We start from the raw sequence: 23,984 nt of genomic DNA, 5'->3' as shown, positions 1-23,984 counted from the left end.
CCCCATAAACAGAAAGAGAGGCAATGAGAGACGAGCAAAGCAAAGCTCTTCTGGAGCAGAACCAAAACTCTGAGATGTCCAAGCTCTTTGCTATCAGTCCACAAGCCTTTTAAAGCCTCTCTTTTGTCTCATAGCCTTTGCTGCTGAAAGCCATGAGGTCACTTTGTCTATTTTTGTCTTCATAGCTTCATCACTGAGCAGTGTGATAGACATTGTCACCTGGCACTTACACTTATACTTTCCCCCTCCCTGTACTCCCTGTAAGCAGAAACTCCTATTTTTAGTTTTAAAATAAGAAAATATAATCTATATTATCACAGCTTCTATGGTGCAAGCTTCAGGTTAGAAAGGTGCAGGCTTCAAGTTAGTGTTACCAATGCCTCAATGTCCAGCATTTCTATGCCAAAGAGCCCTTCAGAGGGATAAAACTAACACAATGTGCATGTCCAACATGGAGAGGCAGAAGAAACCTGCACAGGAGAAAAATAACTTTCCTTGCCTGAAACTCTCAGAGAGCACTCAGCTCCAGGTAAAGAGGAAGAAAAGAGAGCAGGGACTTTCCTGTGTATATCAATTTTCTTCCATGCCTGAGGAGAACCAGTCCATGTTTCAGATTTCTGTTATCTACACAACTGAGGAACATTTAACAGAGGAGCATTAGGATTCTAGATGCCTGCAGTGAAGTTGTTCAGCTGAATTAAAACAGCAGAGGCTGTTACCTACACTGAAAGCGTGGTTGTGCCCAGGGAGGGTGACAGAGCGTTTGGAAACCAGGGAGTGGTGTTTTGGCAGCACCATTCAGACCTCCAGCACAGGAGACTGAGAGGTGTTGAAAGATGAGATGCTGATAGTGAGGACTGTGGTGGATGGGAAGGAAGGGCATAGATGGGAAGTCTGGAATGGATGGGAAGTCTGCAGATCTCTGCAGTTGTGGCCTGCTCAGCATCTCTTCACACTTTGTCTAGGTCCTGTCTTACCACTCCTTTCTGTACTCAAGCAATAGCTCCTGTGAGACAATCCCAAAGCCGTGGCCAACGGACACCCTCCCATGATTCTCCCTCCCAGCAGCCCAGCCTTAGCAATTCTGTAGCCTTGGCAAACAATCTCCACTGTTAGAGAGACTGGAAAAATGAAGGTCTGACCCTACATGCTGAAATCCAGCAGCCATCACGGCACATCAAGAAGACAACTCCCATGAGGCAAAACTGCTGTAGAGAGACCTGTCATGTGTCATACAGAGGCTCTTAGACCAAGAGCAATGAAAGTGGCTCAGCTTCTTCTTTGATGAATATTTACACATATAGGGATATACGTATATATATGTGTCTTTAGGGAAACCTTTTAATATTGATACATACCACTGGAATGAAAATATGGAATAGATAAAAGAGTAAAAGGAAGGGTTATAAAATTCTCATAAATTCTGTTGGTGTGGTGAATAATTTCTATAGAAAACTTTTTGTTAATTTCTAAAGCATTTATTTCATGTACACACTGAATTCTGTTGGAAAAAATCCACAAAAAGGAAAAATTTCTATTAAGAAAAGCCTATAGAAGTTCTCCTCTTAAATAAGTTTCACTGAAGTGAAATGATTTTTGTTACTAATTACAGTAAAGAGAAGTGCAAAAAGTACAAATCATTTCAAGATCAGGCCTTATTAAAAGAAAGCATTTTAATGCCCAGGCAAGCTACTGAACAAGCAGGCTTACATAGGGTCAGATACTGTTCATGTACTCTAGGATAGAAAAAACAGTTAATTTTATTACCAAGACCAAATTCTAGAAAAGCTACTAGTATAGAAAATAAGGTACTCTGCTACTTCTAGAGATAAAGAGCTAAAGAGCCTGTTCCTCTGTGATGAAATGCTACTTGTCAACTGCTTTTTTCAAAAGGGGTCACCTAGAATTTTGTTCTTCCAGCTATTTATGTTAGGAAAAGTCATTTTTCCATGGCTAATCTTGCAAATATCTCTGTAAGCCATTAGAAGCTACAGACATCTCATACTTTACATACCTGAAGTCCTTTCAAAATAAGATTTGGATGGGTTATATTGACCTTTTAAGTATTTCCCTGTTGAAAGTTTCAACCTATAAAGCTTTGATCAGTATTTAAATTGCAAACAGTTAAGCAGAGGAGTATAAATTCTTTTCCCTCAAAGTAAAGCTAAAACTCTTGGGATAGGAAATATTTGTCATTCTTGGATATTTGCACACTTCCTTCACATAACCTGTGCATAATATAAAACACAGATATGGCTTCAGCTCCAATTTAGGATGCTATAGACAAATGCTACAGTCCTACTCAAGTCTGCAATATTTTAGCATGTGTCTGAGGTTAAATAGTTAAAATACTTGTCAAACCAGTGTTTCTTCTTAAATGGCTAGTGATTTTGAGTGTGCCAGCGAGACTCTGCCCCACTGCAATCTCCTGGCTTTGGAAAAACAGAAAGAAACGGGCTTTTCTGAAGGTAAATTAACAGCCCAGGGGGAAAAAACATGCCCATTCATTTTCTAGATTTTTGAGCTCTCTTAGCCATAGTGCTATTGGAGAGCTCTGTGAGGCAGAGAGGGTGTAGAGACATCACTGTGCATGGCTGCAATATCTTAGTCTCATGGTATCCTGCTGGAGACTTGAATAGCTTTTTCATACAAAAAAAGCTCTCAGCTGGGTGACAGTTTGCCCTTCTTTCTGAGCTGGATGGAAAAGTAACTGCAAAAGTGCAAAAGGTAGCACACATGGCCAGTTTTTCTGTGCTGACAGTTCACACCTGGGCCCTGGATATTCTCTACACAGCCTTCTCCCAAAGGAGAACTTTCTTTTGCCAGGACAGCACCTGTTGAATGCACTAGTAAATCTGTCTTTTGCAGTTTTAGCCCAATTTCCTCTGAAAGGTTTATGCAGTCATTGCTGCATGTCTTTTGATCTTACCCATTTCATGCTAATAGCGTTTGAGTCCATTTGCTAATTTTAAGAGTGTGAAGTCACAAAGATACAATAATCCTCCTACTAGTTTACATGGAAATAGGAGGCTCAGCAGAGGAGAGACACCCCACCAAAGGAAGCGAGAAGCCTGAATGCAGTCTGAATTTGGCATCAAAAACCGAAGAACACACACACACAAATGCTTTCTCATTTTGAATGTGAGAGACAGACATCAGACAGATTTGCATTTACTAGACATGAGAGAATGAGATATCAAATACAAATCATAAATTAAAAGGATGCCAGGATCTGCTAAGTCTGCTGCTTACAAAATTGATGTCTGACAGCAGGACACCACTGATTGATCACGTCTTTGTCTTTCAGTCTATCCAACATCCACTCCAGTAATACAGACAAGTATATGCTCACCATCTCACTATGTGGACTTGATTAATCCACTTGCCATATAGTCTCATGAACCAGTTGATTTTAGTAATTTTCTGCAACTATTCAAGCTCCTGCTACATTAAAAATTCTAGCCTTTCATGAGACAACTGTATATCTTCCATGTGTTATGTCATCTGCCCATTAATACACAGCAATCTCCACTGAATCCCTGTGACACTCATTGAAAATGGTATTATTGCTATTTCCTGTTACTGCTTGCTAGGTACAACACCCAAGAGAAACAAGGCACATTTACAAAGCTTCACTAGCAGGAATTAGCATCTGATAGAAAGCAGATAGGAAGACAATAGTGGTGTACCTGGGAACACTTTTGAGCTCCTCAGTCCAGGTAACCCCCCTCCCTCCCCAGTGTCCCCTACACACCTGGGTTTCTCTGGGAAGAAAAACCAGAGAGAAGCTGCAAAGTGTCTCAGCTACGTTCCAGATCTGAATACCAGCAGTTTTGGGGCTGTGGTGTGCCCCACAGTACATGCTGCTTGTTCCGTCTAAATGCAGCCAGAGGATAAGATCCACTGACAGAAGAGAAGAGGGTTGGGATTTTTTATCATCTGTCTCCTTGCCAGTCATATAACATTGAGGTGGAGAGGACCTTTGATTGACATTAGTGTTTAAAGCTCTGTGGGTGAAAATATAGAGGTAGTCCTGCTAGATTCAGAAGGCCAGTGAAACACTACTACCAACTTAGCCAGTTAGCTCATCTGACATCATGAACCATTAATAGTGATGTTTTCTGTTCTATTCTTAGCCAATTGTGTGGTCACCTTACGGTAGTCCTGTCTCATCCATATTTCTCTCATTGGAAAAGTCATGTGGAACTGTATCAGGTATCTTATAGAAGCCAGAGTATATACTGTGTTCATGTTATTCCTTCAGCCATGAAGTCTTATCTTACTGAGCAGGTCAAAGATTCTTTCTACTTTTTATTAGTCCATGTTGATTTTACTTTGCATTTTGTTTTCTGCAAATATGCACCAAAAAATCACTTAATGCACCTAATTGAAGCTAAATGATTTTTTTTTTTTCTTACTGCAACAGCCTGTGTCTGCTAGAAGGGTATATTCTTGGTCTTTTTCCCTGAGACCCTTCTCATTATTCCAAGGTACTTGGCAAGGACTGAGGACCATTCTGATACAAGTTTCATTAATTCCTTGCATTTGACCTCTACAAAGAAGCTGACTCAGCCCTGTCCTTTTCAGTACAGTCAGTGTATCAAGATATGCTGAATCTACTCACCCCCATTTCTGCTTCTGTTTCTTTCTGCAAAAAGTGAGATCTTAGTTAATGTAAGTGGCAGATACTGATGACAGTAAAGCTTTACACATTTCCCAGCAAACTGATGTCCCTTCCTACGAAGGGTTTAAGTGAAACTGAGGAACAAGTATTAGGCAGGTTGACAGCTTTCTCCCTCCTAGCTATCATTTTCTCTCACTTCTCTTAAGTTATGGCTGTTGTTTAATCACTCCTTGTCAAAGTCCTTTTATGCCTCACCCTTTTATGCCTCTCCCCCATCCATCACTATCACTTTGTCTCAAAAACATTTCAGTGTTGTCCCTGAGCAGACTTGTCCCTACCTTGTCAGCAACCTTGTCCCATATCACTTTCAGAACTGATGGAAACAACTGGATGGGAAAATGATTCCTGTTGTCTGTTTGCGCTACAAATTCTTTCAACTAATATGTCAAAACCCTGGAATCTAAAACTACCAGCTTGATTAAGACAGTCTGTGGGGTTAAATGTATAACTGTTTCAGTGTGATTATTGCTCTAATCACCTTTGTGATCTGAGCTATTGGCAAAATTTTGATTTAATGCCATTGTTCCCCATCAGCATTACCCATCCTAAGTCAGAGTAGAAGTGCATGTGCAAGGCCAGGCTATGTTAACTTAACATATAGGACAACACAGTCTGAAAAATAACTAACTGGGGCTCTGCAAGGACAATGGAAGTGTCAGCTCAGAAGCAAACTCTGACACTGCTTCGTGAGCAGCAGGATGATGAATGACCTTTGATCATGTCCGAGGAACTGTGACCCAGAATCAGAGTCCCTGTGCTGACAATAATAACATAGAAGTAATGCCTGAGTAACTGAGAGTTTTAAAAAAGGTGCTTCAAATGATATCTCATACAGTAGAAATACTAGGAAAAATGAGAGTATACACCTTTTCATTTCAGGGATCACATAGTTTTCCTCCATACATCTTCAAATGCTAAAGATCTTTCCCCGCCCCACCGAGAATATTATCTGCAGCTAGATTTATCTTGAGCTAACACATGTTCAGCTAAATTTGTGTCTCTGTCAGGCTCTGGGGCAGCAGGATTGCAGTGAGGTGCAAAGGTGGAGCAGAGCAGAGCTCTATCAGCTTTACTTCCAGTGCTGCAACCCACAACATCCTCATTGAAATGCTGGACAAGAGCGATGCCTGAGGGAATGATTCTGGAGGTCTCCAGGAAGAATACCTGAGGAAGATGGCAAATTACTTGTGACAATTATGAGATGACTCAAGAAAGAATGAAAAATTCATCCACGCTAGCTAAGACAGACAACAGTAGTTTATAATCTGGCTTCTGCCCTGTTAATGTGTCAGCCTGAAAATATAATCTCTGCTTTCAATACGAGGACATAAACTGAAGGAATAAGATCAAATGTTGTACTCAAGCTTAAAGGTGGAGAAAGAGGGCTCTAGATGTTTATTTCTTTGTAGTCTTTAATAAATGCCTTCCAAGTGGCAGAGAATTCAAAGATGAATAACAGTTATTGAGTGGGGTTTCTTAAACAAACACATACAACTAGACTGCTACTGCAGTGTATGGAAACTGATTTCCCAAGCGGAAGCAATTTCTAGTTTCATGCATGCTGAAATGAGATCAGTCTCTCCATCTGTGAATCAACCATGGAAGTTGTTGTCCTTGTTTTCTGAATGGCTGGCTGCTCACTGAGTGGCAGGGCCAAGGCTGATTCAGCACGGCTTCACACTGCTAGGAACAGACTTCTGTAAGATCAATAGTTTAGGAATAAATTTTAATCTCCTGGTCTAAGCAGAATGCTTTTCTATTTTACTTTAAGGCATGCAGGATGTAGTAGTAGTAGGCTATTATCCTAAACCTATTGGTCTCCTAGACTGCAGTGAATGTCAAAACCAGTAAGTTAGTTTAACAGTCACATAACTGTGATCATTAGAGTTACAACTCTAATGTCAAAGCTGAAAGCCAAATAGAAAATGTGGTGCAATAACTTCAAACTGCCATTCAGTTACTTCATCTTGTTCACAGCCCCTGTGGCCTATACCAGTTGTAACGGGCTGAGGGATGGCTTGCTGCACTCACCCTCTCTGCAGAGAAATGTGACTGCAGTCCTCTTAGAAGAGGTAATCTCTATGACCTGCCGATGAATAGGCCACTTATTTATAAGCAACCTATCTTTTCAAGTGATGCTGCTGTACATCCGCTTTAAACAAGAAGGATTTCCTTTTCTGATATGGAATGTAGTAACTTTGATGACTCTGCACAGGCAGCCAGGCCCATATAAAGCAGAGGAGGAAATTTCCCCACCCAGTTTTCCCTCCCTTCCCCTACCATACATGGAGAGACTCTTGAATCCTAGGAACTAAAAATAGTTCAGCAGATAAGTTTAAATTAAGATATTTTGAAGCACTTCTTTCACTGACACAGTGTGATAGCAAGTTAGGAATAGACTGCTGTCCTGGTATGTCTATCCTATTTCCAGTTGTGAGAAAGGCTCAGCCTTTTGTCCTGTGAGAGGATTTAGGATGGGGGTGAAAATACAGTGCACCTCAGAGAGCACAAGTGGCTGAGAAGAAGCAACCCTGGCTACAGATGGATCCTAAGCCTCCAAAGGTGGGGTGAGAAGAAAAGGACACTGCAAAACCTATGGGAAACCAAAAAACCTCCTCTGCAATTACTTGTGACAACTATAGTCTGATTCTCCCTGCCACAAGCTCCCACTTTCTACTAACCTCCTGAAACTGTTGTAGATTTTTTAATTTGTATTTTCTGTCTAGAGTTAGGAAGTAAAGAACAAAGCTACAGAAAACCCGAGAGCTGACAGCAGTAGCAGTGTTACTGAGATCCTTGCAGGGCAACAGAGCAATGAAGAATGTCAGTTGCTACTCTTGGTGATGTGCAAAAGAATTATTATGTATCTCTGTTCTTTTTCTGGGATTTCAGTTATTCATATAGAGGTTTGATGTTTCTAAAAACTCATCTAGAAATAATGTACCTTCAATTCTGTTTGCTTGAGGTGCAGGGAAAAGTGGGAAAGGGAGACAGTCTCTGGAGCTTAAAAATGACAGTGAAAAGTTAGAAAGAATTAAAGCAGAGGACAAGAGAAATACTCCCAAAATTGAAGTAAACATCAGAGCAGACATGAGAAAGTAGTACATTCTAGGAAGAAAGGATAAGGAACCATCTGGGGAACAGTCCCAACAAAACAAAAACAGTTTTTCACATTCTTGTGGTACAGTGGTGGGAGTTGAAGAAGGCTGTGGCAAGGCAAGGAGGGTGTATTAGCAGATGCACTGGGAATATATTTAAATAGTGCTTCAAAAGGCAGCCATCTGCATAGGTATTCACAATGGCTCTTTAATGTCTCCTGCCTATATATCGATACTTAGGCTCTCACGACTAATAGTTCAAGTCACTTCCTGGAGCTAACTCAGGTTTTAAAACCCTGCCTGACTTCTAAACCATTAACGCTAGCCCAGACATCCTCACCAAGGGGACACCTTTCTGCCAAGAGATGCTCTACCATGTCCTCCCATGCCAGTCCAAGCAGCCTCCCATGGAGCCAGTGAAGCTCACCAGTCCCCATCCTCCAGCTGTGTTTATACCTGTGTTTATTCCAGGTATAGGTGTTCTTTAGCTCTGCTCATCACGTAATGAACACCTTCCGTCCCTCTTCCTTACTTGCTTGCTTCCCTCACAGTCACTGGCTGCTGACCTTGGCTTCTGGTTTAATGGCTGCTGTGTTCCAGCATGATCAGGATGTAGAATTTTGCCTTCTCATTTACTGACAAGATCCCTAACACAAGAAAACATCCTGTGAGTTACCATCCCCGACAGAGTAACTCCTACAGAAGGACACCCCTGGCCAAACGTAAACCAAAAAGAAGGTGAGCAGTGAAGGAGTGATAGAAGAATAAACTATTACCTCAGTCTGCAGTGCTTCTGGGAACCCTAACTCCAGCTGACAATATTGTTGCATCATCTCCTGCCATAGGATATTATCGTGCCATCAGAAATGCTCTGAATTAAATACATAGTTTTTCTGGAATCCCTCTGTACTGATGCCGTCCATAGAAATAAGTCTTGATGTAAAGCAATTGCTCTTCTACTGCTAGGACTATCGGGTGGCAGGGAGCAGCTGAACATGCCTTTCTCAACATTCACCTCATGCTTGTACATCATTCAAAGGGGGAAAAAATAGCTTCATCTTTAGGGAGGCTGAAATTGCTGATTTCTTTCCTGTCCTAAGGCAAATGAGAGCTAAAGACTAGGAAGAAGTAGAACAAAGCATCTTGCACTGCCCAGCGGAGCAAGACATAAGGGACCCCACTGAGCCTCTCCTCGTAACACTGGAAAGAGCAGTAGGACAGTGCCCTGTCTGAAGGAACCACCTAGGTTTGAAAGTTACCTCTACAGGACTCCTTAGGCAGAACAGATAAAAGAATATTTAGCCTAAGGATAAAATAGAGGTTTAATAATTGCCTTGCAGTATTATATGTCCTGGGTAAAATGTCTAGCATTTGAAGCAGAGGATCAGAAGTTAAAAGTTTTCTTTCTGATTTAGTCTAGTAACTTTTCTGTGTCTCTGTTTTCCATTCTGTCACTTTTTAAAAACCTTTATTTCCAGACTCAGAGAAATGTAGTGAGTTATAGTACACTGAGGTACGTATATGAAAATAAGTTTATAATTACCTTGGTTTTAATATTACTAGATAGATCCCAACTGTGAAATCAGATAACACTTTGTTCTGCCCTCATGTTTGTGCTTGAAATACTCTATGTGTAGCAGAAATCAGGGAAGATATTCACAATCAAGGTCACTTCAGGTCCATCACCCATGTACTACACTACATTTTTTAGTACTTTATTCTCTTGGCTATCAGGGATGGCATTACAAGGAACTGTTTCAAGAGCTAATTTACTGTCTCCTGCCTGTCCTTGCTGGCAACCCTCCACTGCCAACACCTAAAAAATTTTAAATTCTACCTGAACTCACCAGCTGCTGCCAGCCAGACATGGGCATCCTTGCTAGAGTGAGTGCCTGCAGGGAAAGTTGGTGTAGAAGAGTCCCTCCCTAAGCTGGACAGGGTGAGAGAAATAAATCAGTTTCTGACAAGACTCTTTTGCAGCTATGCTGTCTACAAATTATCTCTCATCATCCTTGTTTGTGTAATACTGCATGCTTCTGTGTCCATGGAGAGCTGAAGTGAACAGAGGGCTCCTTGGGAGCCTCTTGAAATGAGTGTTCTGTGCTTAACACACAGGTAGCTAAGGAGAAAACTGAGCTGCCATAAGATCTCTGGAAAGCCAGGGAAATTTAACCTCCAAGTTATTTCCTGACACCATCATGTCACCCGAGTCTTCTTAGCCCAAAGTGTTGAAGAAACCAATGACATCTATCCTTTTTCCAGCACATAGAGGTACTAGAGCACATCTGGTTGAATGGGTGCAGCCTCTGTGAGTGACTCCCAGACCCCTGACCCCAGACCCTTTATCTTATCTGTTTCTTAGGATGCCTTGGGTGAGGTATACCCCAGGGCGAAAGCTGCAGCAGGAAGCTCTGGTCTCCTCAGATCTGATCTGACTCCTTTGTAAGCTAGAGAAGCTAACCCGCCTGGCATTTGCAGGAATCAGGCTTTTGGAAGGAGAATCCATCACAAGGAAAAGGCATGGGTGAATGGCAGTTTAGGGGACTTACTGGCCTGCTTGGCTTTCTCTGTATAAGTGGTGGTTAAGTCTTCATCAATCGGATGTTCCACTGGCCCCACCATGGGGATGAGATGGCGTTCCGCTCGGATAGCCTTGGTGGCGTGGGGCAGGAGCATTGCCTCTGGAGAAGGCTCCCGACCCTCTGCTGACGGTGGCCGCAGCTGTCCCTCGCTGTCTGAGAATGGAGTGTCTGTGCGACTGCCAGGCAGGCAGACAATCTCCCTCTTGGCCACCCCGCTGGAGCTGGCCGGCTCTGCTCCCCCCTGCGCAGCAGCCTCCGGCATGCTCTCGTAGCCGCTCTGTTCAGACAGGGACACCTCGTCCTGAGGCGCATCCGCCCTGCCGGTGGTGCTGTCGGGTGGGGAGCGCGGGCTCTTCTTGCGAGCGCGGCGCTGCTTCTCCTGCGCCACGTTGTCAGCATCGCTGTCTGTCTCACCATAGTAGGCCTCGCTGTCTGGTGGGGACGTGAGGCTCTCCAGGTGCCTCTGTGACCTCCATGGCTGTGAGGGCTGAGTGGTGGCTGGGGCTCCTGCTGGTTCAGAGCTGAGTAACTGTGCTGAGGGGCTGGGCACAGATGGTGGAGAGAGCACTCGCTGCCCTGGAGAAGGGGAACGCTGGAGCCACGGGCCAGTCTGGTCCCCACCAACTATCCTGTGAGGAGAAAGAAAAGTGGTGAGTGATGTTTGGTTTGTGCAGCTAAACTGGAAGGAAACCCTGGAGTGAGAGAGGGCTATGGACTGGGACATACAGGTGTTATAGGACGGTATTACAGGTGTTCTTCAGATGGTACAGACACCTGAAGTATAGACGCCAAGGACAGACTTATCCCTGACATCAGCTATGTGCTCTCATTCTGATCTTCTGCTTCACAGCTCTGTGGAAACCAGGTTAAACATTCAAAAATCAGAATGCCCTAAAACCATAAAAAATCTTCCAAGCTTAATCAGCTCCCCAGGCATTTCTCCTGGAGAGATGAATTCCTGCATAGCAAGCATTCCCCAGGACAGTGAGACCTACCTTTCAGCCTGCAGCTTCTCAGCAGAGAATGGCTAGTGCTCAGCTATCACACTGCACTCCAGCTGCTCCTGCAACTGAGACTGTGTCAGATTTGCAGATCCTCGGACCCCCAAACTGCTTTAGTTCAGACTGGGCTCTCAAGAAGTCAGTGCTATTTTGTTTGCTCTGACCTCTACATGGGAGTAAACAGCTTAGGATATAAAGGCCCAAATGTTTTTTGGGATAGGATTATGGTATCTGGTGGTAGGAGACCACTCTAATATTTAGCCTGCTCATTGTGGGGCTGCTTCACAAGCTATCAGTACCTGGGTTTTGACAACCATATGCAGTCATGCTGGCCAGCCCAATCCATAGTGGCATTTGCCTTTGGTTAAGACATAGCAATTTCAAGCCTCTAAGACATCTGGAGGGATGACTGGAGTAGGTGCCAGACAGACTGAGGTGGTTAACCCTGCTGCTGGCTTCCAGAGGGAAGGAGTATTGGCTGTACTGACAGAAAAAGAGCCCATTCTATCTTCCCTCTTCTTAAGAGTGAGTCTGGATTTCCATAGAAGTTTGACTCCAGCCCACACAGATGGAGCTGGGAACTTGTTCCTTCTCTTGTCAGACTCACCAGGGCTTATAAGAGCTATAAAGGAGTCCTGAGTATTTGCCTTCTGAACATACTTACCATGAAGCCAGGTAGACAGCATTGCCTCTGTAAAGCTGCGCAACTCATGACTTGGATCCCAATTCTAAACTGTGAAAAATTTTTATTTATGTCAAATGCAAACTTTTGTGGAAGCTAAGGGTGGGAGAATTTCTCTTGCAGTTTATTTTTTTAATACTATTTGCCATTATGAAATCTCACTGGGGAGCAACTTCAACATTCCACAAGCAAAACAGAAGAGTCCCTCCTCTTCTTTAAACACTTGATCGGGTAACTGAGAAGTATAACTGCTTGTAAGCCAGTTTCTCTTGTTCTGTACTGTCAGGTCAATGTCTCTCCCTTCCTCTTTTTCTGAAATACACACACTCCAGAGTCATCCAGCTACCTCTCCTTTCTGAACAGGACTGATTGGTGTTTTCTCTGAGAACGTAAAGATGAAGTAGGATACGACATGTGATCAAGAAAGCAACATTTGATGATTTCTCCACTACTCCAAATGAAGCCAACTAATTTCATTATTTCCAAACCATTCAGTGTTGGCTTCATCCAGAGGGATATGGGAAGCCTGCCTTTGTCACTTTCTTAATTCAAAGTGTGCTGATCTCGACTGATTAAAATTTGCCCAGGCACCTGTTTGCTGCAGATAGGCTCCAGTGGTGTGAGATGAGGCCTTGGCAAGGGCCCAGGAGCTATTCTGGACACCTTGTATAGAACTTACCCATCCTGCTTACTCTCAGTTAGGGTATAGAGTGAGCACATCAGATGGCACCGGCACTTTTTCTGAAACCAAGAGGAAGATCCTCCATGCTCAGGCTTTCCTCCTCTGAGCACTGCCCACCTCTGCTCCTGCTTTACGGATGACAGCAACCAGTGTGGCTGTCCCTTCCCACTGCTCACAGTGCTCTCTCTGTCTTTTCAGGACTGTAGAAGATCACATATCCCAGCCCCCTCCACCAGGGCCTGATTTTCTGAGGGTGACTTCTGTTTAGGCAGTAGTGTGGACTAGCTAGGACCTCACATAGCTTTGCTGCCTTCACCTTTATAGGATTATTCATTTATAGCTTGGGCTGCATCCAGCATACACTGACACACCAGGTTAACTTAGCACAGGGAGCACAAGGGAACATTACTGGGACTATTTTTTGTCCATAAATTTGAGCTTGATCTCCAGTATTCCCCTGAACTAGAGACTGGCACAAATACTTCTTCCCATAAAAAAGGGGCCTAGCCACACACCTCTCATCTTTGTGGGAGTCAGTATACAGACTGTTGAACTACAACAGCCCACTGCAAGACAGGGCAAAACACTGAGATGTCAACATGTTAGCCAGGTTAGGACATGGGTAAGTCCTCCTAGTACACCTTGCAGTATGGTGAAACCAAAGGCTTCCTGCCTGCCTTGTTTCTGCTGGATGTGGACAGCTGCTGTACTGGATGAAACCACCCTACTGCCTGCACTGTCAAAGCACGGGCACTTGGGAGCAGGTTACCTTTTGACACGGATGTTGAGCATGCCGTTGGAGGAATCGATGATCTGCATAGCATTAGCATGGGACAGGCCAGCACATGACTTCCCATTGATAGATACTAGAACATCATTTTCCCACAGGCCTCCACGGCACGCTTTGCTTCTCTTTCGAATCTGAAAAAGCAGGAGAGAGGATAAGCATGAAGGGAAGAACAGCAGCTATTTACTTAGTTGCGGCCCTTGTATTGCTCCATTTCACACAGAATAAAATAAGGCCTAAGACTACTGTGCTGACAGAGTGGAGTTGGATGAGCCCTGGCTATGCCTTTTGGTCTCTGTACCCCTGTTAATTCCAAGAATCAGTCTACTGAGCATAGGCCCGACCTGATCACCAACCCTGTTCAAGTTCTTTAGTACAGAGGAAAGACCCAAGAATATCTACATGCTCTTCTCCTCTTTTTCCCTGTCTCCTAAGTTGGTTAGGGAGTCTGTGTTTCAGAGAAGGAACAGACTATGCCTGCACATGTCCATGTGTGCTTCTGCATGCCTCTACTGTACTTCCTTGGTATGATCCCTGACTCATGCAGGGCCTCTGCAAGTACCATCACCAGGAAAGCTGACACTGGGGAGAGGTGGTGGTTCTGAGGCATATTCTGGAGTTAAGCATTCCTGCTCCAATGGCTTTGGTCAGTGTATTTCTGGACATCTGCATCAGGCTATATGGTGTCCTGTTACACAAGTGTAAACTTGGAATAAATCTTTAGCCTTAACAGGAGTTGTGCAAGATATGCATTGCTTTATCTGAGAAGGGAGTCAGAGTCACTGGCTACAGGCGAGCTCCTAGATCTGTCTTCTCATGGCCATCCGGCACCAAGTATTTACTCTCCCTTTCATTCCATCAGCCATTACTTAAACTTCATATTAACTCAGCCTAGCCTTTCTGCTAGGGCAAGCAAGAAAGCAAACCAAATGCCCACTCAATCAAAAACCACAGACCTCTCCCATATAGGCAAGAAATGGGGATAGTCTTGTAGGACAGCTTGGCATCCATAATGTGGTCATTTTTTCACATAAAAGAATAGCAATGTAAAATCACTGGGTCAGAGCAAGTCAGGAATGAGGTAGCATTACACTCTATTTGTAGATTCTTCTACAATATTTCAGATCTTGCAGTTAAGTGAACGACAAATCAGTGCAGAGCTGTTTAACAAAGGGTGCAGTGAATGGACTGTGTCAGATCCCTGCAGAGAAGCAATAATACTCAATAGGGCACCTTCGTCCATATCTCACAGCCTTGCTGCTTGAGCCACCATACTCATCTATAACATCATAAAGCTACTTTGCCCACACTCTCATGGCAGCTTCAGGAAAGAGAAGTGAATATGGGAGGATTGCTGCCCTGTCATTGCTCTTGCAGGAGCAGCAGGGGAGCAGGAGAGGAGAGAGCTGGAGCCCTAAGGAAGTCCCATGGCCTGATTGGCTGGTCTTAGTGGCCCAGGCTCCCTGCGCCTGTGGGGTGTGTGAGCGCCTTGGGCTTGACCCTGCTGGCCTGTGTTGAGCAGACAAGAGCAACACTCCTCCCAGGTCAGCCTGTCAGCAGGACTGAGAAGTGCTGGGGAAGAAGATGGAAACAGGAGGGCTATGCTTCAAGTTGTTTTTGTGTTCGCTGGTACTTTATCACTCTGTAGCCTTTCCAACTTGACCCCAAATCCTGCCTGCATGCTTAAAATAGGGACTGGCTCATCCCAGCTGCCACATCCATCAGCCTCTGTCATTTTAGTTCTTTATCTCCCTCCTTGTTAATATACGCCTGGAATGAGCATGTGTACGTCTGTAATGAGCTACTGCTGAAGAACCACTGTTACAGTATAAATGCTGCTTCCTGATACTTCATCCAGATGCAGCTGTTAACGGAGAAGGTAAAGAAGACACATTTTCCAGTGCTGCCTACTGACACAGCAGCTACTTAAAAGAGTTAGGAAGTTGAAAAGAGGTTAAAAGGAGAGGTTTCCAGTATTCCCCAAAAAGCCAACTGCTGCTCCACAGCCAAGTACTTGGTGCTTAGCACTGGATGGGAACATACTTGCTGAGTATCCCTCCCAGTTGTAAAGCGAGCAGATTGGGGGTTAAAGGCTGTCAGCAGATGCTCAGAGCATTCCTCACATCCCATGGTATTCCTACCTGCTCACTGGAACCAAGGATGTAGGCTGGTGACCAGCCAGAACAGTGACTTCCAGATGGAATTCTCTTGTCCCCCAGTCTTTGAAGGCAAATGTTTGGGGTTCCCAGGAAGGATCAGGCTGTGCTCCCAACACTGCCTGATGCAGTTTCAGGTACCTTTATACCCGAGAAGACTGATGGGACTCAAGCAGACCACGTGGGCTGATAATCATGAGAAGGCAATGCATTTTTCTCATGGTTAATGAAGATGCTGGGTCTGGCTTGGTCTGTGCTCAAATCTTACTGGACTGACAGAAAGTATATGCACTAAAGCAACTATTGGTATTTCAGTGCTCTGCAATCCAGGAGGGACTTTTCCATGTCTCCATTCCTTTCTGGGAAAACAGGACCAGGTCTCTTCCAGTGCAGGAAGAGACCTATGGAGTCTGAAAGGAGCATGTGTCTGGCTCAGTCTTCCACAGATTTATAAACGCTCCTTGGAAGTTTATGTATTTGCTTCCTGGGATCAGAGGGAAATAAACTATCTACCACTTCATTTTTACACCAAACCCCTACCCCACTGCATTTGCCAGGGTGGAAGGCAAAGGGGTTAAACACAGAAGAGGATTGTGCAGAGAAAGAAGGACAAGACAGGACTTAATCCACAGTCATGACAGCAGGGTGCAGTGTACTGGAGGCTGCAGAGCCTCTGGACAGAGACCAACACAAGCCTGCCAGTTTTTATATGACTGCCAGTTCTGTGCCGTAAAGACTTTAATGACAACCCATAACCTGCTCATCTAGAGTACAGCGAGAGCAGCACCCAGGCCAGGGTGGCTGCCCAGTCCAAAAGCCAGGCTCCCTGCCCATCCTGAAGGTCAGGCTGCCCTCAGGATCAGCCACTTGCTCCCCATGTCCAAAAGATGCCCTCTCCTGGGCAGCCAGTGAGTTACATGAAGTGTCACTAACAGGGAGCTTCTGCTTAAGCTGCAGAAAGCTTGGAAGGTGTCACCCAAGAGCTGATCTGAAGAGGTGGGAAAAGTTGGAAAAACTGATGTTTCAAAGAGAAAACCTCTCTGCTTTCTGTAATACATATCTGAAGAGCTTTCTTGTGCAAATGAGAAGCAGCACTAACAGACTCTAACAAGTGGTAAGGGTTGGCCCCAGACCTGGCCCTGGGGGATTGCACTGTCCAACTTTCTAGCACATACCAGTGAGGATTGACCTCTCCTTTTGTGTGAGGAGCCCCACAAATTCTGTGACACTCTTGTAACTGACTGTTAGACTTTCCACTCCATGCCTCAGTAGACACACTCTTCCATGGCATACTCACGTCAAGATATGTCCTGTTTAGATTTATGCCACTGGAAATTCAACTCAGTGTGAAAAACTGGAACACATTTACTCAGAAAATTGTTCATCTCCCTGCCCTCTCAGCAGGAGATCTGTAGTGATAAAAGAGCTCTTGTCAGAGAGGTTTGGGTGTCTGCAGTACCTATGTACATGCACATACAAACACGTTTTCTTTTATTACTGTGCCTGCTTTCTCCCATTGATCATGTTCAATCAGACAGAAAGGAAAGGACAGAGGCAGCTGAGACAGGAAAAAAAAAAAAAAAAGAGTAAGGTAACAATTAAGGAGGAAAGGAATAAGAATTGTTGAAAGGAAGGTCAGTGCTAGGAGAGGCCAGGAAGGCCAGGGTTGAGATCAGGATTTAAAGTACAGTACAGGTTTCCTCGTACAGCCCTAGGCAGACAAAAGGACATGCGGATTGTTGACGTGTCTTGGGGAATTCAGCCTAGCTTTCAGGAACAGAATGCAAGAGAGGAGAGGGTCAGATGCAACTTGGCAGCATCTGTCCTTCAGTAGGGACTATATTTAGATAGTGGTATGTGGGGGCTGAACACATGCTGGGATGCTAAGAATAGAGTAATCCTGATAGTAACTCAGTGGCTTCGCATCTTGCCTCAGTACAGCCCGGGGAACCTGTCTTGAAACTTTGCAACCACTCTCCCTGCTGGCCAGTACTGCTTCTTTTTAACGAAGTAGGCTGTGGGTAAATAGAAGTGGTTTGCAGTGTAGGCTCATGTCATCCATCTCTCCCCTTGCCTTCCCAAGCCACCTCCCACTTCCTCTCACTGGGAGAGCTCAGCCTATAAGGTAGGAAGATAAATTTTATTATCAGTCCTCACTTAATCTCCTACAATCTTTCCAGCAGAAACCTAGTAGCTTCAGTCCAAGTCAGTTTAATACTGAATACAATTCACCTTGCCACCCAATGCCCTTCCACTCTCTGATTGCATCTCAATAAGCCATCCCCTTCCCCCAGAAGACATCCCCTTCCCCCAGAAGCTACAATATGACATGGCATCCAATACTCCATACAACCTGGCAGTGTTTAAATTTCATTCCCAGCCTTCTGTGATATGCAGTCCTGTCACAGGGCTCTCATGGAGAGATAACAAATTACTTTTTGTGGTATAAAGCATTATCAAAATGGAATGACTTAAGCAAGAGTCAACCAGCATGTGAGCCTGCTCCTCCTAGAAATTCCTGCTCAAACCACAAACAGAGCAGTTGCTAGATGCAAAAGCAGAAACAAACACCCTCCATCTTTCCTTCTTTCTGAAGATGTGTATTCATATACTTTTGCTTATTGGGCCAGTTTGATTTTTGTCCAAGGCCAGGGTTTACTCTTTCTGTAAGGAAGGATACTCCGGTGGCTAGAGTGAGGAGATGGCTAGACTGGGTAGGGTAGATGGCTAGAGTGGGATTCAGAAGAACTGGATGATTTTTTGTGTGACATTAGAGAAGACATTCAGACTGTAAGCCATAAAAGGCAGGAGCCTGGAAACAGGACATTTTGCAACAGTCTTTCTTTATCTCAGTTGCCTACCTGAACACAGAGATCCAGTGAGATACTTTCTCTATGCCTTATCTATTAAGTAGCAAATAACATCACATCCTCATGTCAATGCCATGTTTTTATTGGAAGCTATTTTACAGGAGAATATCCATAATTACACTACATAATTGCACTACAACTACACGGGAAGTTAGTTCCAGTAATTTCCTGACAAAACATCATGTTCCTTCTTAAGAGATGACCCTGGAAGACTTGCCTCCTGGTAAAGCAGGTCCAGTGTCCCTGCAGAGCTACTTCACAGGTCGTTCATGGTGAAGCTTAATTAGGGAGTCTTTATATAAAGAAAGAGGGAAGAGAACACATACTTTGTGGGACGGACACAGCAAGGGGGAGTGGTGAAAAGATGTATGTAAGTGGTAGGACAGACTTGGGTGGCTTCTGGGCAAGGGGTTTAACAATGAGAGCTGGTAGTGGAAGAGGATGCTAGTGCTGCTCAGTTGGTTAAGTACATGTCAGACTACTGTAAAATGTTTTACTGCCTAGAATGTACTGGTGGAGGAATGAAAGAATAAGTTCTTAGATGTACTAGATTTAATTCTGACTTGTACCAGGGAATACAAACTGATATAAAACAAACACAAACAATCAGGAATGGTTGGTTTTCTCTCTCTGTTGGCTTTCCCTTACTGAAATGAAGTGCCTTAAAATGAGTTTTTTGTTGTGGTTATACAAGAGAGGGAAGAGAAAAACAACCTCAAACAATCCACTTTCTTTTCCTAAGCAAAAAAATTAGCGCAAGTGTCATTGTGGGGAGCAAGTTTCTAGGCAGAGGTGGCCCCAGGTAGATAAAAAGAGGCACAATATCCATAGCTATTTGTTACTTGATGGTAAATTAGCTGAAAAGTGATTGAAAAGTAATATCAATGACAAAGAATAATGCCACATGTACTAGAATATATACTTGATAAGCATTTTACCCTCAACAGAGTAAGTGGCAGGGTCTCAAGTGTTTTTTATATGAAGCAAGGATTCAGAAGGAACAGATATATTTGTCAAATATTTGTACCCAGTCCTACATTTAGGAGCTGTGAGAAAAGCAACTAAATGTTCAGAAAAAACATGCTTATACATGACCCATGTAAGTCCTTTTTCTAGATGCTTAGCCTGGCTCGTGTGCCATGAAAGATTTTAGAATCTAAACCTAATGGAATTGGAGCTCATAAGCAAATCTAGCAACCAAAATGTCTTTTTACAGGTCCAGACACTGAACTGGGACAGAAGGAGGGAAAGATGCTTGAACACAGGGCAGAGTTATCCAGAGACATGGCTTCAGTCCTCAGTCCAGTGTGGGGGGATAGAATGTAAAAGAATAGAGATAGAGCAGAAGGCAATCTCACCCCTGAGGAGTTGCAGCTGTACTAATTACCAAAGATTAGGAACAAGCCTGCCCTTAACAGGCCACAGCTGTGTCCAATAAGGATGAGTGCTATAAAAGAGTGGGTTAGCTAGTTGAAGAGAGCACTGGAGTGTGTTGGCTGTGCTGTGAAGAAGCAGTCAGTGCTGCAAGGAGCTGCCCATGAGCAATCACTGAGAAAGCATAGAAGATTTACAATAAGATGACAATACTCCAGAACAAGGTGTTCCCACCCTTAGCACTGCATGCTGATACTGTGTTCTAAGGGGCCTGTGAGCATTTGCAAGCCCTGAATAAAAGCCCTTCTCAAAACAGAAGGCTCTTTTCAGCTGCTACTAAGTGTTGAACAGCAACAGTCTTAAGTATATCATGCCCTCCACAGTATTTAGGCTGAGAGAGGGCAAATTAGAAGGCATACCTACTATTATTTCAATAGAATGAGGGTCATTTTGGTATGCAAAAAATTATTAAACACGGCATTCATAATATTGCAAGAGTAGGTTACTGCACCAAAAGACAGCACTCACAAACCCAAAAGCAGCCTCTCAGCAATACTCTGAGGAGGATAAGCACCATTGTTCTGTGGCAGCAAGGACAGGATCAGCCACAAGTATGGATTAAAGAGGTACCCCATTCACCTGAAGGATCTAGGGCACTTAGGTACAGAGAGCTTCCTGTGCCTTGCAACATCCTTGTAGTCATCTTGTAGGTATGAATTTACATCAGAAGCCAGGCTCAGCCTCCACAGATGTATTCTGTAGTTCTAGCCAGTAGCAGGCTGAATAATATCAGCGAATGAAGCTGACCTCTGGACTGCAACTACTGCGGTAAAATGTTGAAATTATCCTTGGCGCATCTTTGGCTGAGATTGGCTATTGCTGTCCAGAACAATTCCCAGGCACAGTTTGGGAACCAGAACAGACCATTTCCAGAGCCACTGCCTGTGGCCATTTTGTTTGGAAGAATATAAAATGCTAATTGCTGGGCTTCATTATACTCTGTAGCAGCTGGCATAAGTGCCAGAGAATGGTCCCAGGTACATTTAATGCATCAGGTATAGATGGAGCATGGTGTCACTGTAACTTCTCATCAAGAGATTCTTCCAGAACCTCGGAAAGTTCCACTGGTGCCACAGCATGCAGCATGCCCTCCCTCCCTAGCAGCCAAACATAGCACCTGCCTAAGTGCCAACAGGCCATAAAGTATGTCCAGGAGTACTCCCAAAGCAGCTTGAGGCACTCCAAAACCAGCATTAGTGACTGCTACAGACTAGCAGTGCTTCTTTAGGTGTGACAGTAAACATTTGCAAAAACAGATAAAGAACAGGCTGCCCACTGCAAAGGGGAGAGGAAGAGAAGGTGCTCGCAAATCTGGAAGCCATCGGGCCTATTTGGGTTAGAGCTGGCATGTCCAGCAGGAATAATGTCACATGAGCATAGGAGAGTGACACACAGCAGCCAGGCTGTGTGTCACAGGGAGCAGGGACATGGCAAACAGGCAGCAAGGATTTCTTGCAGGGGAGACGGTAGAAACAGTGAATTATCAGCAGAGAACCACAAAGGAAAAAGAGGGAATTTGAGAGCTAAAAAGGAGGTTGTGATGAACTGCTCTTAAACAAAAAAAAATAAATTTGGCTTTAGAACCAATACAACCTTGTGTTACTGCTTCCCCTAACAATTCCCCTAACATTGCTACAGAGTATTTGTAAGAACAGCCAGCTGAAAGGAGTCTCTTGAGCTACCCGGGCCAATCCTCTGTAGTTTTCAGAGGCCATATTGTTTACTCCAGGTCATAAACTGACTGAAAAGATTTTCAATTCTTTTTCTTGATTGGAAAGTCATTGCTGAATCTTCCTGGTAAATTGTTCTGTGCTGTCAATCCTGTCACCTATATTTGAATAAGGTGGCTGGTATTTGCTCAACATCTACTTGTAGATTGCAGTCACCTCTTTCAATATTTTGCTAGGTGAAAGAAGCCTTCCCTTCTCCCCTCCTTTTCTATGGCTGCTCTACCTTACATTTATTTTCCTTGAGGGAGCTGATTCTGTCAGTATGGTATTTCCAGTGAATTCCCCCTTGTGCATTAGACAGTAATATCAACAGCTTCCTATCTCTGTTAGACATGTCTACCTGAGGCTCATTTGTTTATGTTTGCCTTTTTTTTTTTCAGAGATTCATAATTTTGATGGCTTATTTTTGGTGATGCACTAATATGGCCAAGTCCTTTGCCTCTGCTATCAGTACCAGCTGTAAAGACTCAGTTTCCTCTATTTTGTCAGTATTACTAGTACTTGTGCTGGAGGTAGAAGTGCCTTCCTTGCTTTTTATAGACAGTAACCAAGTTTGCCTCTCATTGAATAAATCTTGTTTTGTAGCAGGATCCCTAAAGGCAGGTTTGCATGCACTTGCGCTATCCTAAAACTGTTCATCTTCATAAAAATTATTTCCATAATATAATTTCATGTTAGGTTTCTACTTTGGTTGATTAATAGCATTAGTGCTTACAACTTTTCTCAGATTAGCTATTTTATATTTTGTTTTGTTTTGAAAGATTTGATGCACATATCCTTAGTGCAAAGAAATCCTCCAGGAACCTGATAGTATTCTTCTCTCTTACTCTCTTTACAGAATGGGTTTCTCATCAGTTACAGCTACATGTAAGAACCATGTACTTTCCCTCAGCCTTCCTAAAATAAAAATCTTGCCATCTATGGATCCTTTTTGCTTCTTGTGTTTATGTTTGTTCTCTTTCTTTCCTAAAGACTGTTTTTGGTCAAAGATCTTTCCTGCACTGAAGACTCCATAGGTTTCTGCAGTGCTTCAAGCGGGCAGAGGGGCAGAATCTCCTCCCTCCACCTGCTGGCCACTCCCCTTTGGATACAGCTCAGGATGCTGTTGGCCTTCTGGGCTGTCAGGGCACACTGCAGGCTCATGCCCAGTTATATCCAACCCAAGAGACTGTCCACAAAGATGTAACTCCAGCATCTTTCTCCAGGTGTGTCCCTGAGCCTATAAGCCACAGGGAGTTATTGAATGGGACTGAAGCTCTGTGGGAGCTGCATCCAGCATGTGAAGATAGAGCTGCTTTTCTACCCCTTTCTGGCAGCTGGACTGAGGTTTAGAATTGATCCCTTTGCTTGGAAAAACAGTTGAAACTACAGCTATGCATCACTTTAGTCTGTAGAAAAATGGGTTCACACCCCACTTCCACCATGTTCATGTACTTTATTTTGTTACCCAGTTGACTACTTTGCACTAGAAAACAGTTTCAAATGCATATATTCACCGTACATTTCAAGTTAATTGCAATTTGAAAAAAGCCAATAATTAAAGCCATCCTTGTGAACACCTTTTGAGAGAACAACCAATTAGAGGCAGAAAGGAAAAAAAAAGAAGAAAGGAAAGGAGAGGAAAGGAGAGGAAAGGAGAGGAAAGGAAAAAGGAAAGGAAAAAGGAAAGGAAAAAGGAAAGGAAAAAGGAAAGGAAAAAGGAAAGGAAAAAGGAAAGGAAAAAGGAAAGGAAAAAGGAAAGGAAAAAGGAGAAAGGAGAAAGGAACCATGCAGCACACCCAAAGAATTTTCAGGAAAACAAAAAAAAAAAAGATACTAAGAACAGCAACCAGTGATTAATTTTATCCTAAAATCCATAAAGAGAAACAATAAAAAGATGATGGTGATGTAAACTTTAGAAAGCATAAAGGAAAGAAGACTATGAACTGTGTACACAGGTCATGTGAGATGAGGAATTGTGAAGGCCTTTGTGATACAACAAGAGCGACTCAAGCAGGAAATCCCACTTAGTGCAACCTTTAGTCTTTGGAATGCCTGGTTGCTTGGTATTATTAAATCTTCATTAGGAAATCACATAAGACTTAGACAGGTAAGGTACAACTTGTTCAGAAACAATTTTCTGTTTATCTATAGAGTAAACCACTAGGACTTCCAATTCTTAGATACTTCCCAGGGCATGCTGACAACTACCTTAGGGGGAAGGATTTCCCTCCACATTGCATTACACAAAAATTAGATGCATTGTGAAACTTACAACTTCCTCTGAAATGCTTGCAGG

At 43.6% G+C, this 23,984-nt stretch overlaps 1 protein-coding gene across 1 annotated transcript in view; it reads right to left on the bottom strand.

Annotated features, from left to right (window-relative positions):
• The window catches only part of SYNPO2L (synaptopodin 2 like), a 35,198-nt gene that overhangs the window by 8,917 nt on the left and 2,297 nt on the right, over positions 1-23,984 (bottom strand). Inside the window, exons 2-3 of the mRNA XM_084210608.1 lie at positions 13,499-13,650; positions 10,332-10,993 (exon numbers count right to left, since the gene is read on the bottom strand). Of these exons, the coding sequence (XP_084066734.1) occupies positions 10,332-10,993; positions 13,499-13,650 (814 nt within the window). The remainder of the gene's footprint in view (positions 1-10,331; positions 10,994-13,498; positions 13,651-23,984) is intronic.

Source organism: Fringilla coelebs (genome assembly GCF_963513975.1).
Source record: "Fringilla coelebs genome assembly, chromosome: 8".
Classification (NCBI taxonomy): domain Eukaryota; kingdom Metazoa; phylum Chordata; class Aves; order Passeriformes; family Fringillidae; genus Fringilla; species Fringilla coelebs.
This window is presented reverse-complemented; position numbering and strand designations above follow the sequence as displayed.